The sequence below is a fragment of the Colias croceus genome, chromosome 2, assembly GCF_905220415.1.
Source record: "Colias croceus chromosome 2, ilColCroc2.1".
In the NCBI taxonomy this organism is placed as follows: Eukaryota; Metazoa; Arthropoda; class Insecta; order Lepidoptera; family Pieridae; genus Colias; species Colias croceus.
This window is the reverse complement of record NC_059538.1, coordinates 4,290,936-4,311,450: the sequence shown is the minus strand read 5'-3', so window position 1 is coordinate 4,311,450 and position 20,515 is coordinate 4,290,936. Positions and strand designations below refer to the sequence as shown.

Sequence of the window (20,515 nt, the reverse complement as noted above, 5' to 3'; positions counted from 1 at the left end):
AATGTTGTAGGACCGTGGAAATAAAAATACTTATTACTTATCTACTTATATTCTGAACAAGTTATGATATTCTAGGTTTGATCTATGTAAGTACATGACTCTCCTAAAATAATATTATCTAGTTAAAAAATAATAATTTTCAATAAAAAGAAAAATTGTTGATTTAATTTTGAAAACAATAGTTAAACCGCAATACAAATAAAATATTAAAACTAGCTTACCACCCATGGCTTCGCCCGCTTTCTCTAAAATCTAATAAATTATACACTTAAACATTCCTCTTGAATCACTATATCTATTAAAAAAAACCGCATCAAAATCCGTTGCGTACCTAGTTTTAAAGATTTAAGCATACAAGGGACAGAGAAAGCGACTGCTTTATACTATCATGGATACTATGTAGTGATTTGTACTGTAGGTACATACCAAGAATATCATAACTTGTTCAGAATATAAGTAGATAAGTAATAAGTATTTTTATTTCCACGGTCCTACAACATTCCCCCATTGGCCCCATAGTTACTAGTTATACCTAACTTCCATCCTTTATTCATTATTGCATTTTGAAATAAAATATTTCTAATCAATTTAAATCGGTTGCTTATAGAGTTATATGATACTTTTCTTAAAAAAAAATCTGAAACTGTTTATATTATGTATAGTGCATTGAGGGAATTTCGAATGAGGGGTAATTTCGGAAGTTTGTGAATACCACTTAGCATCGCTTTATCGTAAGTATCGTGAAGTAAGGGCATGAAGATATATTATAGGTTTGATATTATAAGCATACATATTTGCTTAATCGAACACTAGTTACTTATTAATTGAATTTATACGTATTTACCCCGTGGCCGGAATTACGCCAATGCACCTTAGTAGTTTACTCTAGTTCGGTCTTGCTTAAGAATAAGAGATAGGCTACTTTTTATCCCGGTAATCCCACAGGGATTTACGCTGGTTTTTCTTTTAAAATGCGGGCGAAATCAAACTTTTGTCACTTGAAAATTTCTAATGAAATGCTGACTGATAAGGTTCTGAGAACGAACATAATAATGCCATGATTACACGAACACGGGAATACCAATAATTATAAATTAAAAACAAAGTTAAATAAAGATACTGTTATCAAAGCAATTTAAAATGGATATATTTACCGTACCTTATTTTATCTATATGTCGCAGGCAAATTGTACTTAGATATTATTTCGCCGTTTACAAACGCTCGGCAGTCGGCATTTTGTAAAATGCTGAGCATATAAATAGTAGGTACTTTTTCCGAAATTCTGTAGAATTACGGAAAAATTTTTTTGTAAAAAGACAGTCGCGAACCGACGACCGCGACGGAGCCCCACTTCGCGGGGCTCCTATTTCTGTGTAGTTTTAAAAACAAGAACCTAACCTAACCCACCCCCTTATCCAAACCAAACATTTCTGATTACGAATTCTCGACATATTACAAAATGCCGAGCGTTTGTAAACGGCAAAATAATACAATTTGCCTGCAACATAATACTTAAATAGGTATGTCATATTACTTATAAGTCTTATAACTTATATTAATAAAATACAAATTAGGTGAAGTCCCGTATATTATGTATGTTTGCAGTTTGATATTAGTTTTATAGCTTTCAAATGATTTATATATGAGATATTTTTAAAGAATAGAAAAGAGTTCCCTGGAATGGCAGAAAGACGGGGGTTCGAATCGAATCCCGTCTCGTATTTTTTTCTAATCTTTAAACTGATCGATTTTATTAGGGACGAGTAAGTAGATTATTATCAGCCTTCTGCGTCCTGCTAGACTGAGATATTTTTTATTTTGGACAGAAAAGGACGTAGAATAATAAGTATAGATATGAGAATTCCGGTGGAGTCTGACATGGAGCCACATGCGTCTTGTGCAGAATTTGCACTTTGAATTCGAATTTACTCAGACCAAAAACAAATCTCACACAGAAGCACAACAGAAGTTATGGAGATGCTCAAGATGTGGAGTTGAGACTTGTATTGTGTTGTGCCAATTTACACTGAAAGACAAAGTTATTGAAGGTAACTACCTAACTACCTATTCATTTCAATTCATTTTTTAATTTTGAACGTGTTGATTGAGCAAATTATTATAATTTATTGTAGGAGGTAAATTTATTTTTGTATTAACACGCAATGATATTCTCGCTGTTTGCATTTTAGTTTTTATTAATGTTATAAATAATAAACTGGCGTCCGACCCTTGTTTTTCTCTCGACTAGGTATAAAATTTGTAATCAAATGAACAGTGTGCCTTGTACACATTGTACATACATACACAAGAGGCTTAATTGATATTATGATGTTCTAGATAAGAGAGGGACCATTAAGTGCCGCATCGCTGTAATGTGTGATCCTTTTGTCTCGCCTCGACTCCAACGAATGAAGTGAATACTGAATACTGAATAGTGATTCACTTCACATATTTTGTATTGTTGTAAATGTAGTGCAGTGTTTGTACTCGGGCGAACGTACTTACTACTTTAGTAGTTTAGTCACAGTCGGTCTCCGGCGGGAGACAGACGCGAGTGTTATACCTAGTTATAGTGTCAGACTTTCACTTTCGAACAAACGTAAACAAAAGTTTGTGACCAAAGTAAAGTTGCAACACCATTAAGAACTAGTTACTAGTATTTAAATATGTTCACTTAATAAGTTTCAGTTACTAATCTTTGAGATTTCAAAAGTGGCACTTAAATGCAATTAGTGAGAATTTCTCGTCGCATCGGTCATTCGAAAATATCACTGCTTTACTTGACGAAATACTGACTCACTATTATAATCCAATTATTACGGTTAAAGTGCGTCTAAAATATAGTGGTGAGCTGAAGAAACAGTGAAGCTGCATTCCGCAACTGTGAAGTAACAATGGGAAAGGATTATGGTAGGTCATTGGACGCTTATAATACCTATTCCTTTAAATTTAATTTGGATTTCAGCACGATTTACTGTTTGCTTTAGTGTTTGAATAAAACCCATTATGCTAACTACCTAATGTACTATAACTACTACATATTTATAATTAAATTATGTTTGTTGAGTACATTTCCGAAAATAATAGGCCTAGGTATAGGTACTGTATGAAGCCAAAAGAGGAAAAAAAATTACCTACCCATATTCCAAACTTTTTTAAAAATAAAGCGGGTACCCGTTATGCAGAGTTTAAAAACACCGTTATTGCCTTCCTATTTTTTAACTCATAAAAATTTATGAATCACAATTTTTTTAAATCATTTCGATATAACATTGCTTTTCCTATAAAGATAAAAAAGTTTCATAAATAGGTACTTAACTACCTACCTAATGTATGACTGGAGCTTAGCTCCCCGCACCAAAATCGGCAGAAAGTTTAGAGAACATTCGCCAGCGTGTTACATCCATTACAAGAAGTATTGCATGGATTTACTTCAAATTTGGTACAGGGATAGCTTGAGTGCTGAGGAAGGACATAGGATAGATTTTATCCCGGAAATACCACGGGAACAGGAACAATGCGGGCTTTGATGAGTTAGACTACGCGGTCGAAGCAGGCCGCAGAAAGCTAGTTGATTATTTATTATTAATACCTATAAACTATAAATTCAGATACCTAATGTTTATTATTGCGCGATCAGCAATGACATTTGAAGAATGTATAAATATACATAATATAGGTACCTACGTATGTATAATGTATTGATAATAGTCCTTATCATCTTGCAGATTGATATGAAAATCGAACGCAAATGAGAATCATAGTAACCTAATAACCTCTCAGAAAGCTTATTTTATTATTTAATATTTTTTATCTACCTAGGGTAATTGCGCCTGTTCGCGTCCACTTAGTGCAGTTGGAAAGTTTGAAGGAGAAAATAAAAATGTTCCAGAACAAATTTCAACGCAAAATTTATGTAACGTGTTCGTTACATAGTCTATTTTAAGATTTACTTTCAATTGTGTTGGAAATATCATGTGGTTTTTATTTATCTAGACAAATATCAGAATTAGGCGTTTTACCCAGTTCGCGTCCAAAAATTCCAGTTTGCGTCCACCCGTGGACCAGTTCGCGTCCACCAGCTTAGAAAAGGAATTTAGAGTGTATTGGGTTTTATCAGATAAATGCAAATAAAAATTAGATTTTAATAAATTATTTGTTAACGAATATAGTTATTTAATAAAAACTGGCCAAATGCAAGTGGGACTTGCACACTGAGGGTTCCGTAGGTATCATCCTGTTTTTTTCATATGTTTTAACTGTAAATGATTATTTTTTCAATATTTCCCTTATTTGTGCTATAAGACGTTGCTTCGTACCAAACTTCAAGTGGCTGTATTCACGTAAAGTACCCTGTAGGTTTTGATTTCCTTGCAAATGTCGAAATTTGCGAAAATTTGTAGCATAAACGGCTGTATCTTTTGATTGCTTTGGCTTCTAAGTTTGATTTTTTCACTGCTTCAAGGGACCGTAGATTTGAGTATTCAATATAAATTTCAGCTTTATACCTCCACTCGTTACTGAGAAAAAGGGTTTTGACAGAAAGACAGACCGGCAGACGGACATACAGACGGACGGATATCAAAGTAAAAAATAGCATAAAAATTTGCTAATTTGAATGAAATTTAAATTATCAACTTGTGGTCTTAGTCAAAAATTTACTATCTATTTTAAATTACATATATTAACAAACAATTCATTGCAACGTAATGAAAAACAATGTGGACGCAATATGTTCTATTGTTATGCACTAAGGGTATAGTTTGCGCCCACCGTGGACGCAAAATGGAAGTTGTACAAATTCGGTGTAGTAATTCGCGTCCACCTTATTTTAGCTATTAATTGTTAAGTAAATAAGTTGATTTATAATCCATACTATTCCATCTTTTGTTAGCAAAGTAAAGAAACAGTTACATATTCAAAAATTCACATTTAACAATAAGATACTTACCGTCAAGCGCGACGCTGCGCACTATTTTTTTTCTCAAAATCCCGCGCGTTTTAGCTCCCTCGTTTAATAGCCAAAATTAAATATTTTTTTTAATAGGATAGGCGGTCCGCAGGCATATTTTGAATATGTGTGCATATCTCTTATACATTGAGGTATTATCGGAAATTTTTCTTATTACAATTTTACTTAAAGTATACTTATTTTCGTGAATTTTCTAAAAGATGTCCGCAAAATGGACGCGAATAGGCAGGTGGACGCGAACAGGCGCAATGACCCTATTAGATAGGGAGGCGAAGAGGGAAATTTTCTGCAATACTCGAGCGTGGCAGTTTAAGATATGAGAGATACCTTAGACCTAATAAGACCTTGTTAACTATTTACCAGGATAGACGATCAGATTAGTAAAAAAAATCGATAGTCTGAAATACTCGAGCGCGTCAGATTAAGATATTGGGGGTTGATTTTAGTGTTTTAAGACTAAATTTAACTAATCTGACGATAAGTCCTTGACGCCGCCAAGTTATAGGGTCGCGAACTTGTAAAAAAAAAACGTTAATCCGGCATTCTCGAGCGCGATTGTTTTTATTTTTATTTTGAAGAATATAATCTAAAACTTACTAAAAATACAAAATCTGCCGGTTTCCGCGTGACCGGAAGTCTGGAGGAGCCATTTCGTCTTCCGAAAAACGCGTTGCAGTATATTAGTCGCGAACGATACATTTTACAAAAAAAAAAGTTTGAATAAACAAAAAAGGTAATTTTATTTTACACAAAAAAGGTCTCTTTACATTTTTGTCCAAAGTTAAAACTTTTTGACTTGAAGCATCATAAAAACTCAAACTCCCGGTTTTTTGAGTATATCTCGAAAACTGAGGGTGTTAAGAAAAATTGATATGAAATAACGATGATTAAAAAAAAGAAACTCTCAAACCTTTTTCGGTCAGATTAAGAGAACCCACCAACATTTTTGTCAGATTAAGAAAATATGCTTTCAGGAGACGGAGATAAACCTCCCCTATGAAAATCTGACGCGCTCGAGTATTTCAAAAGGACTTTTTTTTCTGCATTTTCAAAAATTCATCGTAACTTATCGTCACGCCGAAATCGTCAGTTTTTTTAAGGGGAGCTTCCTTGGGGCCTACTTAACACCCCTTCCGAAAATCTGACGCGCTCGAGTAAATTTTTTTTTGTGCATTTTTGACGAATTAATATGCCTAGCCCCACCACGCAAACCGGCAGATTAGTATACTTACCGTTGTTATCAGAGGCACTTGGGGCATACGTAGTATGAATATCTGACGCGCTCGAGAATGCCCAAGTAAATATTTTTTTTTACATTTTTGAAAATCCGTACACGCCAAACCCACCGGTAAAATGGTTTTTACCATAGAAGCTTTTCTTTTCGAAATTATTTTATCTATCGATTTTGATAAGTCTCGACGGCGCCGTTTAATTACGCCATTTAGCTACCTCGCCTCCCTATCTATATCTAGTTAACCAATGTTAGTTGAATTAAATGCTATGAATACTTTATTTTATACGACTACCTATATAATATATATGGTTACTAGGTTTCCGCCCGCGGCTTCGCCCGCGCAGTCAAAGAAAAACCCGCATAGTTCCCGTTCCCGTGGGATTTCCGGGATTGCGTCATTTTCCCGGTATAAAAAATTGCCTATGTCCTTTCTCGGGTATCATAATATCTCTTTACCAAATTTCATGAAAATTGGTTCAGTGGTTTAGGCGTGATTGAGTAACAGACAGACAGAGTTACTTTCGCATTTATAATATTAGTATGGATATAATATACTAGGTTTCCGCTCGCGGCTTCGCCCACGCAGTCAAAGAAAAACCCGCATAGTTCCCGTTCCCGTGGGATTTCCGGGATTGCGTCATTTTCCCGGGATAAAAAGTAGCCTATGTCCTTTCTCGGGTATCAAAATATCTATATACCAAATTTCATGAAAATTGGTTCAGTGGTTTAGGCGTGATTGAGTAACAGACAGACAGACAGCGAGTTACTTTCGCATTTATAATATTAGTATGGAGACATAAGAACTTAATATAAGTACTTAGGTACTATGGTAAATAATTGCATAAACTATGAAGAGAGAAAGTTTAAAAGCAATTAAGTAGGTAGGTACCTAGGTAATATTTTTCTGGGGGTTTTGTCAGAGTTCAATAACATAGGTAGGTATACTATAAATACTTAATTTTGGGACTATTAATTTATCTCACATAACAGTTTTTCAGATTACTGCTATTTTTGGAACGAAATGCAATAAAATAGGTGGATATATGAATAGAGGTCGCGTAATGGCGACGCCTAAACGCGAACGTAAATATAGCTACCGTCATCGTCAACGTCACTTTATGAGGCTCCTCTCTACCACAGTATTTCACAGAAAACGTTAAGCCAAGCTCACAATAATTCCGATGTTACATTATAATTATAACGCACGATTGACTATAAATTATAAATAAAGCTATGTTGATATTGTAAAGGTACCTACCTACCTACCTATTAATTGTTGGCGATGTTTTTAGGTTTTCTAAAATTAAAAATTATAATAATCTAACCATGGAATCTAACATAATATTTTTCATTAGCTGGCTTCGGTATTTTTGAAAAAGGAAACGTTACACACATTTTTTTTATTTTACAACGGTCAGTTTTCATTAGAAACACGTGGGCATTTTTTTTTCAATTGGTACCACCTCTCAAAATATGCTACTGAATATTTTTTTCAGTTTTTTGGGTAATTGTTGGTTTATTAGATTAATAGATTAATTAAATTTTACTAAAAACGCTTTTGAATTTAATTTTAAACCCCGATTTTATATGAAATAGTGAAAAATAGTAACTTAGGCACGTTTTTTGGTCCAGAACGTTACCTAAGAATATTTTGCTTTTGAAATAAAACTAAAGTTAGAATTGGGTTTTTTTGGCATGTAGTAGCTTAATAATTGTCCTGTCTAGCAAATGATCATAAACTCTAGTCAAAAACGAAATAATTACTTATTGTAACTTGTAACAAATTGTCATGACCGTTACTTTTACGAAAATGCAATACTTAACTTTTATTTTATTAATGAAATAACTAGGGGCAAATCTTGAATTTCAATACCAATCAGTACTTGAGAATGCATTTGTTTCGAAATTATATAAAAAAGTATTAAATTTTTTTCACAAAATAAAGAAAAACTATCAAAACTCTTCAATATTTCAGGGGACAGTCACGTATATCTGACCAATCAGTAACGGTCCTGACATAGTAAAGTTGAGGACATACTGGGACTAATTAAATACACCCGCTTACCTTACTTTTCATCATTTTTATTTGACTTTCATTACATTAGGTATTATTTAAGGCACATGTTTACATGAGATCAAAAATCAACAATTCAGTCTATAATTGTTTTTAAAACGAGCTTAGGTTTTAAAATTTTCACTTAGTATAAAAAGTTGTTCTTAATCCCTCAGCCCCCGGAATCACAGACACAATAGAAAATCTATTGTGTCTAGGCGTCTAAAATCACAATTATAGCACCAAAAATGCTGTTTCATTTAACTTCAAAAAAAATCAAAATCTTCTTGCGCTTTTGTTTAAGTCGGTCTATATTTTTCTTACGATACTCTTCATATTTTTGGGGATCACTTTTTATTCGTTCCCTATACCGCTTAATTTTTTCGGCAGCGGTATGTGCCATTTTTATAAGTACCTAAAACATAAAATTACAAACAAACAGACGGACAAGAATCGACTTATATAAAAATAACGAAAGTTCAAAACGGTTTGTGTTCATACTATTAGTTAAAATCAAAAATCTTTTTTTTTAAATAATTAATTATCTTATTTAAATTAACATACGTAATTTAAAAAAAGTCGAAACAACATCTTCTAAAAATACACTTAGAGACTTAAATCGAGCCACCTAGCAAAATTCGACCATGGCCGTAATTTAAAAAATATAAAGCTTTTACTTAATGTAGTTTTGTAGCTAGCATATTTTTCTCATAGTTGACATGCATTTTGTTATAAATTTAAATTCAGAGCAAAAGCAAATTTATAAACCTCAAGTTACATTTGGCAGGTGGCTAATAAGCAGAGCAATTAAAAATTAAATAGTACTAAAAATTCTCTCAGTGTATCCACATATTTACGCTGTCCTGTTCGTTACTTTTTTTGTCCAGCTAATACGTTACCAGCCATTTGGTAACGAAAAGGACGTAACGGTCGCACATCTTCTCTTAGATTTTTAATCATAAACTGAATATATGTTAAGATAATTGAATATCTTTATTCTATATAAAGCCACAAATAATGTCACCATGTGAAACTACCTTTGTTTTAACATTAACATTACAAAATCGTTCTAAAATCGTGAAACACTTACCGCTCAGTATGAGGTGAAAACTTTGCAAAATGACCGTTACCGCTCACAACACTGTCAAAAATGAACGCTAAAACGGCTGACACTTCAAATGGTTGCTGACATAGCTCGTGTTCGATTTGGTGTTGCTATTTGTATAAAAAAATTGTGGAAGGTAGAAAAAAAACCGAACGAAATTATTGAGCATTTACGGTAACGGTGCAGGACATGTCCAGTTAACAGATACCAAGGGGACACGATTAAAACTAATTTTAAATAATATAATTGTATTAAAATGTATTATGAGTTTATTACACTTGAAAACTACAACGAAATTACAATAATTTAAACGTTTGCAGTAAGTAATAAATAGCGAAATTGCTGAGAAATTGTTAAATAAAGATCACATTTCGAAAAGGGGACAGTACTGCAATCCGTAAGATGTCAGTTTTCAGGATTAAATTTTGGAACTTTGGGTTAATTTTCTCATAAGTAAAATAAAAAACAAGAAATCTTAAGTCATCCTTAACTATTTAAAATTAATTCAACACTTCTAAATTAAAAATCCTGAGTTTTTTTGCAATTTTTATGTGTGGGACATCCCGTGAATTGGATTGTAGACATTTTGGCGAAAATGCCCACGTACCTATCTATTGAATAAGCACGTGTATCCTCATTTTTGTACTGAACGGTATGTTGCTTATTATTAATAAAAGGCCAATTGGATTAACTTTTATAAGCTTCTTTGTAGTATTCTAAGTGGAACACGTAGAACTAAACAGATTATAGGACGCTTCCTGTTATTCATTACGGGCACTTTATTCTATTCAAGAAACTGCAGATATATAGCTTCTTCTAAGTTTATTTTGTATCTAGGGTAAAAAGTATAAGGACGAGGACATAACTAAATCACTATCACAATATCACATACATACAATATAGGTACTTAGTCAATTTGAAACTGTATCCACATTTAATCTCTCACGCTGCATGAGAGTATTTATGTCAAGTACACAAACAAGGATTCCCTCCAAAACGAGTGTGTATTGAATCGATATTTAATAACCTAAACTTGACAATAATAATCTATAGTGGTTAGGACCTCGGACTTAAAATCGATAAGTCAGGGTTTCGAGACCAGGCGAGCGTGCATGAAAACAGTATTTTCAAATTCACTGCGCATGTTGATAACATCACTCCTCAAATGGTGAATGAAAACATCGTAAGGAAACCAACATGTCGAAGAATAAAAAAAAGAGATGATATCATATACTATAATTATTTTGCCATGGCTGGCCTATCGATAGCGGTACCTATCTACATCAGTCATGTATATGTGTCTTTATGTATATAATTACGTTTTACACATTGGTAGAAAATCAAGGTAATGATAGTTATGTTAACTCAGTATCGCGTGTGACGTTCTCGTGCCAACAAATAATTATTGTGTAATTTCCTTATATCCTGTGATTAGTTACCTGAGAGAAAATCAGAGCCTAAATCCAAGTTTCTTATCCCCTATTATTCTGTTAAATCATAACTTACTGACTACAGTGCTTATTTTTGGTATTCGTATTTTAAGTTTTAGCTGTTATAAATTTAATTAATCAAAAATTTGTTTACAATAGGTATCTTTAACCTAACTTAAAATAGTGATTATAAAATCGGCTCAAATACAGGAAGAATTGAATTTGGGGTTACTTAGGTAGGTATATACATACATTTCAGTTTTCAAGTAGGTAATTATATTGAATATAGATAATATTAATATTAATTCCGGGTAATCCATTACAATATTAACATTTTCTTAGCTCTTCAAAATAATAATTAATAATCTTTATGGAAAGATTGATCATTGATGTACAGTTCCGGATACATTAAATCCATACTAATATTATAAATGCGAAAGTAACTCTGTCTGTCTGTTACTCAATCACGCCTTAACTACTTAACCAATTTGCATGAAATTTGGTATAGAGGTATTTTGATACCCGAGAAAGGACATAGGTTACTTTTTACCCCGGGACATAGGATAGGTTTTATCCCGGAAATCCCACGGGAACGGGAACTATGCGGATTTTTCTTTGACTGCGCGGGCGATGCCGCGGGTGGAAAGCTAGTAGGTACCTAATAATCTATTTTGAAATACACAATAGGTACTTACATTCGCATCTGATTATAGTACCCAACTATCTATCTTAATAGTTATTGCGTAATGCTTATATGATGTCGATTAAAAAAATTGTGAGTTGTTACCTTCAACTTACTTATGTTCGAACTTTGTCTACTCATTTTATACTAAACGATAGCTTCTACTCTACAAATACAGAGCAATTTCAAACGCAACAGCTAAGTATTAAAAAAATAAGAGAGTTTGAACGATCCGAAGTATTTTAGGAATAGACCTATGGGGTGTGAAGGGATAATATTAGACCATCATGTCACAATATACCAAATGATAAAATATTATACAGTATTTTATCGTGCGTAGGGCTGCTCACATATTATGCAAAACAAATATAAATGAAAACTATTTAGTAAACCCTAAATGAAAAACTTTTTTATCAATTTGCACAATATGAAACTATCTCAAAATATTATTGTTTTGTTTGGAGGTGTTGAATCCCGCAGAAACGCTATCGATTTAACTAAATAGATTAGCTTATTGACTTTCTCATTCAGGAAGGCCGTGGCTCACGAATTTAAAAACATTTAAGCGTAATCATTGATAATTATCTATTGATCGTAAAATATACTTTACCAACGATGTTATCATTCAACCTGATAAGGGACCGCGCTCACTGATACGAAATGATATACAACAGAAGTTACTAAATGTAAACGAAATACTCAATTTGGTTATTAAAATGTACCTTTTATGAAAACTGTAAAACTGTGGACTGTGAATGATTGTATACATGTGATAAGAAGTGATTAAATGATGGTGTGTTGCGGGGATGCTTGTGTATCTCCAAAAGAATCAAGTGAGTTATTATAATACGCTTATATGACTCATTTTCTAAACATTTTTTGCCCTCTTGATTAAAGAAATCATGAATTTGTCCACTTGCAAACAATTATTATTCTTCTTATGTTCTCATATAACTGCAGAGAATATGTTTTATTTGACTATTGGGATTTGGGACTCTTCACAGATTTTGATCTCTGTCTAAAATTTTATTTGTAGATTGTATTCATGAACATCATACATGAGTCTCAGTGATAGATGGATGATTTTTTTTGAACTTGTACTTATAATATATTTTAAACTAGCTTCCGCCCGCGACTCCGTCCGCGCGGATGTCGGTCTTCGCGTGGATGGTTTATATTTTCTCCATTTTGAGTAATTCTGAAAATGATATCTTATAAATATCTATTGGACCCAAATACGGCTAGGCCTATAATAATACGCAACGTGTGTTCGCGGTTCTACGGAACAACGTCTATGGATATAACTGAAAAATTAAGATTATTTTTTTTTTCTACGTATTTTTCCAGGATAAAAAGTATCCTATTTTACGCCCAGGATAATAAGGTATAATTATACCAAGTTTCATCGAAATCGAACCGGTAGTTTTCACGTGATGTCTTCACATACAGACAGACAGTCAGACAGACAGACAGACAGACAAAATTTTTTTAATCACATATTTGGGTTTGGTATCGATCCAGTAACACACAGTAACAGTGCTATTTATTTTTTTAATATTTTCAATGTACAGAATTGACCCTTCTACAGATTTATTATATGTATATATTCTATGTACCCAAAAATGATGCTATATATAGGTACTATAATGTATACCAATCATTTTTGGGTAGGTGCAGATCAACACGATATACGTGTGTAATGTAATGTATATGTATGTATATTCAATTAAAAAATTGTAACGTGTTTCAAAGTACATATAGAATGTATAATTTTCAGTATGTATTTATAGAATTTATAATTTCCAGGGGAGCCGATACGGTACGATCCTGACTTTAATGGACCTACACGCAATCGGTCTTGCACGGACATAATATGGCTAATAGTGTTCATCCTTTTCCTCGGAGCGTGGGGCTTCGTTGGATATTATAGTAAGTGCTCAGATTTTTTCATAAAATGAGAAATAGTTATTTAAACATAAAATTTGGCAGGTTATAACATTGTGATTCTCATCACCTAATTTTCTTCGAATTGTCGTGTTTCATTATGTTTTAAAATAAACATTTCTTGTCCCCTAGAACTATCTCGTAGTTGATAATAAATAATAAGAAAGTTAGTGGCCTAAGCACAGACTATCTTCCTTAACTCTTACAATGAAACCAAGACTTAAGACCACAATCATCCCGTCCGATTAGGGCCCTTCTGGCCTCCTCCACTCAAGCGACAGCTCAAGCCGAGGTTCGTGGTCCCCGTCAAGGGGGGACGCCCTTGTGCATGTCGCTACCAGGGTGAACCTTCAGTTCACCCCCGCGTCCGCGTTAAAATGTAGAAGCCCTTCTGGCTAACATTGAGAAACACCTTACAAAAAAAAAAAAAAAAACCACAATCATGTGCAACACGCTCTTGGCCTTGTGGACTTGTGGTTAAAAATGTTGCTTTCGTCACGTTTCCTTCCACCGATTGGAACAGTGAGAAAGTAAACAATGTCGATAGTTACTATAGTTATTACTCTCTGACAATGTGCGGATAAAGCGAAAATTATAATTTAATGTTCTCGACACTCGGTAGTTTCGTCTTCAAGGCTTGTTAATTGACTCGTCAATTGCCAAGACGTTGGTTTTATTTGGATAACTTATATTTGTCTAATTAATTACCATAGTAAAGATGAATTGACTATTGTAGGTATGACAAGAGGAAGTGTTGAGAAACTATTGGCACCCATTGATACCAAAGGCCGCCGCTGTGGATTAGATTCAGGACTAGAAAACAAACCGTATTTAATATTTTTCAACATTGCAAAATGTCTTGCACCCGGAACTCCGATAACGGGTTGTCCAACTACACAGGTGAGTTTTGTGAATGAATAAAATGAAATGGATAAATATCTACTTATATGAAACATTCTTTTATCATATTTTTTTTCACTTTCAGGTTTGTGTAGAAAAATGTCCAACCAATACAATTTTACTCGAAAAAGAAATACGGCTAAACCCGGGAGCGTTCGAAACTTTTAGGCCGAGCATGGTGTGCACAGATGAAGTAAATATTCAAACGATGACGAGTTCGCAAGCTCTTCAGTATATGCAAGAAGAAAAATGTGCCAGCTTTATCATTTCCAGTCAACCAGGTAGGTAATTTATATTAAAATCATAGAGATAATATTACTACGTATGGAGGAGACACCACGAACAAAATCTGTGCGCCATTTTTTTGCTCTAACTAAGTTTTAAAAATTATTATCTAGTTAGGTACTTACCGATGAAAGTTATTCCTTTGCACTTTTCCGTATTATTTGTGCAATATCGTAACACACACGAAGGCATATTTGATGCGTTTCACTTTAAAAGTTAAAACAAATAAAAAATGAGCGTGCAGTTACGCCATATGGCGTATGTTGAGCGGAACATAAGTGATGTAGGCGGTGTCGTCTCCATAATATGTATATCTCAATGATTAAAATGTGTTTTATTATAAATTTGCAATGTCTTAACTTAGCTCCCGTGTGGTTAATTTTTTGCCTGTTTTTGTTTTATTTTGTTTTGTTTTATTAATGTGTGTAATTGTGATGCTTTGTTTGATTCATTGCGATTATCAACGATTGAACGCGCTTCAGTGTTGTTTCGCTGCATCGGGGACCTTTCAACTCTGCAATGCCAGAGTCCTAAGCAAAGCACTGGGGATACATGTGTGCGGAATCCAGCTGAGGCGCAAAAATCTTTGCTGAATAGTGCCACGGCTCTTGATTCGTATGTTGGTTGGATTGCTGCAAGCTGGGTTACATTTTTCACACGGGAAAATGAACGCGAGGCTCATATAGTACGTAAAAATAAGGCTGTGCAATGCCCAGAACATTTATGCGCATGTTTTCACAAAGTAATGATCGCTTTGCATGTAGACCTATCACCTGTATCTAGTTTATGTTGTTAAAAAGGTAACGGGTAAAAGCTTATTAATTAATATCTCTCGACTCGAATATGCGTCTTAGGTGAGTATTTAAGGACGTGAAAAAAGAACCATCCTTGTGACACATATCCTACTGCTGCGAATGTTCCCTAATCCAAATATACTTTTGATCCATTACTAATGCTACTGGCACAAATATATTAATAACTAATGCACCGTTGGTGTCTGGAACAGTGGTCGCTCGGTGCTTTGTTAACGTGACTTCGGCAGTGGAAGTAATACGACAAATCGATGGCGTTGATCTGGCGGAGGAGGAAGTGCTTCAACAATTGGCTAATTTGCTAAAATTCAATCAGGTAAAGTAGCATCCGATTATTTTAAATTTTTTGTAACTACATTTTTTTTTGTTTTAAAGTTGCATGTTTTCTCATGTAAAGTTATATTATTCAGCAATAAATAACCTTTCGGCGTATTATGGATACGTGCATCGCCGCCGCATTTTTAGGTTCACACTTCCTGTATGATAATGGAACACAATATTACTCAATTTTAGTGTAGTACTTATAGTAGTTGTTCGAAATTAACGGTATTCAGCAAATTAAATATTTATACTCGATTTCCTGTATGACGTGAAAAATTTATCAACTTTTGTTCCAATTCAATAGAATTAATAAGCGTTTATTTAAACACTTTATTCTTCCTCCTATTTCTGATAAAATGGATTTTATATTATACATAATAATACCATTATTAGTCCAAGATAATATATAACTAAATTAACTTCAATATTTTTTGGCTGCATTCTTCGTTTTAGCTCGTTAATAATATTGACAATTCACGATGCTTATTTTCTTTGGTATATTACTTAGGTACTGTAAACGTACATAAATGTACCAAGCTTACTTAAAACAATTCATTGTTTTGTACTAGCTTTCCGCCTGTGGCTTCGCCCGCGTTTTAAAGAAAAACCCGCATAGTTCCCGTGGGATTTCCGTGATAAAATCTATCCTATGTGTTAGTCCAAGTTACCTTCTATACGTGTGCTAAATTTCATTATAATCGGTTCAGTAGTATTTGCGTGAAAGAGTAACAAACATACACATACACATCCATCCTCACAAACTTTCGCATTTATAATATTTGTAGGTATGTACTACCTGTAAACAATATAACAACTATATGTCATGCACTTGTTTCATTGGGCCCAAACTATATCATTATTTTCTGTTTAACAGTTATCGTCTCAAATAGTTCAGGATCTGGTTCAGTCAAGATGGTATCTGGCTGGAGCACTGGTAGCAGTGGTTATCGTGTGCTTTATATACATTCTTTTACTCCGATGGGTGGTCGCCCCGGTAGTGTGGGTCTCGATAGCTGGGTTGCTAGCATTACTCGGATTCGGTAAGTTTAAAGAGTGCAAAGTTAGTAACTATGCAATTTATACTTTTCGATCAATTCTTATGACTCATTCTCTTTTCAGCTATGTACGTCTGTTACAAGAACTACGAGTATTACAAAGCAAATCCAGTAGGACTCTATCAGACTACCAACTTGAAGGGCTACGCACAGTCAATGTTTACTAAATACTCGACGTGGCTCGTCATCCTCGCTATTGTGGCTGTGATATTCCTAATACTTCTCTTGGTAGTCATTTTCTTGCGCAAAAGAATAACTATTGCAATTGCTCTAATTCGTGAAGGCAGCAAGTAAGTTTACGAAATTAAAACATTTCAATATCCTAGGTAAGTATCTAACTCAATAACAGTTTCAACAATTTTTAATTTAAAATTTCAGAGCAGTAACGGCAATTAAATCTACAATAGTTTTCCCTATAATCCCGTGGATATTGCAGTGTGCTGTCATAGCATATGGAGTGTTGGTTCTCGTGTATCTGCTGTCGATAGGAGAATCAGCATTCCGGGTGGTCAACATCCGCAACGACACGACTTGCAGCTGTGGCGACGTCTATACTGAGGTAAAGTAATTAATATACTGGTTTACCTTAAGGATTACCTTGGAATTACCGTTGTCACCATGGTGACGTTTTTATAGGGTTTTGGGATACCTAGTGTCCTGAAACATTTATTAATTACCCTTAATGTTTCCAAACCATCTGACATCATCATATTATTATCAGCCCTTTATATCGCACTGCTGGGACACAGACTTATCGATTTGAAGTCCGAGGTCCTCAGCACTGTTCCACTACTGCTTTTATTTTAAACCATACATAAGTTCAATTATAAATTCAAAGATCAATGTTTTCAGGAGGGACAGGCCTGTGACCCAGCAAAGTTTGTTAGTGTTTGCCGCGACACCAGCTCTCCCGGAGGTCTATTACCGTGCTCTCTGGCGTCTTGTCACTTTACCGGCATTGATAATCCAAATAACGTGATAGCTTTACACTGTGAGTAATTTATTATTATACAATAAGTACCTAGTAAATCTATTATGTAATAGTAATTCTATTTTTCCAAGTGTACATATTATTCTATATTTTACTGGGCATTTCCACACAACTAACTCTGTAATCATATAATGAGTGTCGATTGAGTGTTATAGTCTCACTCTTGATACAAGACAATGCAATGTTCGTGCTTAATTAACATCTATTAAGCTGATAGATGCCTCAATGAGATCATTATAAAGCGTGTTTTCAAATAATCGCGGTTAACCGCTAGTGCGTAAGGGCACTAACGTTTTTCCTATGCTTATAATCTTATAAATGTTTATGTATTTAATTATATATTGATTTTCATTTATTCCTTTACAGTGATTAATTTGCTTGGTTTCTTCTGGACGATGTTTTTCATTAGCGGCATTGCTGATATGATGTTAGCTAGCACCTTTTCTACTTGGTATTGGACATTCCATAAAAGAGATTTGCCCTTTTTCACTCTCACATCGGGCATATATCGGACTCTTCGGTAATTAATTAAAGCTTCCTTTATAAACTGTTATGTAATATTATTATTAATTATCTAACTTCATTTCTTTATATCTGGCCCTATTGAAGCATTCATATTTGTTGCTTTGTTCGGTTTAAGTATGCAATATGTATTAGGTACTAACTTTCACGACAAACCGGTTAAAAGTAACGATGAATTGTTCAAAGTTGTAACAAAGTAAGTACTTATCAGTTTACTGTTTACGGTTAGGTACTTGTATAGATACTAGGATACGCAGATGTCAGTAATTACATGTTTGAGTACCTAAACAAAGATATTATTTGCGTAATTATAAATTTATTAATTGTTTTATTTCAGATTCCACTTAGGTACCGTGGCCTTAGGAGCTCTTATAATAGCGATAGTGCGCGTTATACGAGTAATTTTGGAATATATAGATAACAAAGCGAAGAAATTTGACAATATTATATCGCGTTGTGTGTTATGCTGCTGCAAATGTTTCTTCTGGTGTTTAGAGAACTTCTTGAAGTTTATCAATAAAAATGCGTACATTATGTGCGCGGTACACGGGAAAAACTTCTGTAAGAGCGCTCACGACGCATTCTCCTTGCTCATGAGAAATATTGTTCGTGTAGTTATTTTGGACAAGGTAATATTTTAAGGACTCTTTTAAATATACACTTACACGTACATAAACTTTTAGATTTTCTTTTTGTGTAAATATCTAAAATGATGTAAGTAGATATGTACTATGATTACTTACTTACACTTTTTTGATTCCGTAAATGCATAAACTACCTAAAATAAAACTACTTATATCTAAATATTTATATATTTTCGTCTGTCATAAACGGCGGGATCGATTTTAATACGCCTAAATAATAAGGATATCCTGGAATAACGAAGTAAGCCGAATTAGCTCGTATTAATACTTATAATAAGAAATCATTAGTACAATTTCTTTCTGATACTATAACAACACCAACAATAACAATAACAATACCATGCAGCGTGATCAATTTTTATGACGACAGAAATACCTAAATTCATACATTTTTTTTCAGGTCGCAGATTTTATATTCTTCCTATCAAAATTATTGATCTCTATAGGAGTCGGATTTGCTGTTTATTACTTATTAGAATGGAACTATGTATACGAGATAACTAAAGGCGAACGTTTGCATTACAACTATATTCCCGCCATCATACTAAGCGTTGCTACCTACCTCATCTGTACAATATTCTTCAATGTATATTCAATGGCTGTGGATACTCTATTCCTCTGCTTCTGTAAGTATATTTAAAAAAATATCAGGATAAACCAAAGTGTTAATAAGTACCCTACATTGTGTTCCGGGGCTAAAACTCACTTAAAATTTCAAGAACTATATTCACATCTATACAAATATAAATTTATAAAGCATTTGAATGCCAAAAAATATAAAATCTATACAAATTCTTAAATACCTAATGAAGAATAGGTATATACTTATATCAAATTAGTTTGCCGTATAAGAAACCCAATACCGTATTTAAATGAAGTTGTCGTTGTATTTAAGTTTCAAATAGTAAATAAAAAATAACTTTTTACAGTGGAAGACTGCGAAAGAAATGACGGATCGCCTGAGAAACCCTATTTCATGTCTAAGAATCTATTAAAAATCCTTGGTAAGAAGAATAAGAAACTAAGATAGACATTTACCATTTTATTGATTGTTTCTTAAATTAGTCATTTTTAAGACAGCCTAGAGAGTTCTAGTAGAATGTATGATTTAAAATATTGCAAATAATTGCGTGGAAAATATTTTAAAATAATAATAACTTTTATACTAAAAACAATGCAGAGTGCCAAACAATGTCAATAAGAGTTGTGAGATTATATCCTTAAATTCTATTAATTTTATATAAGATAGATATGTGAATATGTCACGAATATACATATTAATATTATACATTTTGAAATATTATACCTGCTACAGGAATATTGAAAGCCAAATATAATGTAAACGGTAAAGTATTAATAAAAAATTTCGAAATCTTTATTGTATTGTGAGTATTTGTGACAACTGGTGTATTTTATAAGATTTTTATAACGCTAGTTATAGCGGTTTTAATTCGCAAGAGTGTCTTTATAATTATTAGTTTTATTAAACTACTTTTAACAAAACTTTTTGTTTTATTTCATTCACTTTTATTTCATTTATAACTCTTAATACATTTTTTTTTAT

General features: G+C 33.4%; 1 protein-coding gene and 1 long non-coding RNA gene across 6 annotated transcripts; one reads left to right on the top strand and one right to left on the bottom strand.

Annotated features, from left to right (window-relative positions):
- Positions 1-2,508: 2,508 nt before the first annotated feature.
- LOC123701412 (choline transporter-like 2) lies at positions 2,509-20,198 on the top strand. 5 transcript variants are annotated; one of them, XM_045648898.1, is made up of 14 exons: positions 2,509-2,600; positions 2,684-2,911; positions 13,284-13,406; positions 14,158-14,321; positions 14,407-14,602; positions 15,089-15,291; positions 16,614-16,779; positions 16,859-17,084; positions 17,173-17,353; positions 17,647-17,785; positions 18,152-18,305; positions 18,645-18,936; positions 19,352-19,577; positions 19,881-20,198. In XM_045648898.1, the coding sequence occupies exons 2-14, from the start codon at positions 2,896-2,898 to the stop codon at positions 19,979-19,981; spliced, it is 2,187 nt and encodes a 728-aa protein (XP_045504854.1). In that variant the 5' UTR covers positions 2,509-2,600; positions 2,684-2,895; the 3' UTR covers positions 19,982-20,198. The 5 variants fall into 5 exon arrangements, with proteins under 5 accessions (XP_045504854.1, XP_045504860.1, XP_045504846.1 ...); XM_045648904.1 differs by having other exon boundaries at positions 2,509-2,800; positions 2,832-2,911; XM_045648890.1 differs by having other exon boundaries at positions 2,509-2,911.
- On the bottom strand, positions 8,269-9,961 carry LOC123701449. The gene is made up of 2 exons (XR_006752738.1): positions 9,351-9,961; positions 8,269-8,675 (listed from the first exon to the last, which is right to left on the bottom strand). It is a non-coding gene; the product is annotated as an uncharacterized LOC123701449 (long non-coding RNA).
- Positions 20,199-20,515: the final 317 nt, after the last annotated feature.

Excerpts from the sequence above, each read along its gene's own strand:
- LOC123701412 (XM_045648881.1), top strand. The coding sequence starts at position 12,265 with ATGATGGTGTGTTGCGGGGATGCTTGTGTATCTCCAAAAGAATCAA. Across the intron at positions 16,780-16,858 it reads GCTAGCATTACTCGGATTCG|CTATGTACGTCTGTTACAAG; the intron begins GTAAGTTTAAAG and ends TTCTCTTTTCAG. Across the intron at positions 18,306-18,644 it reads GGCATATATCGGACTCTTCG|ATTCCACTTAGGTACCGTGG; the intron begins GTAATTAATTAA and ends GTTTTATTTCAG.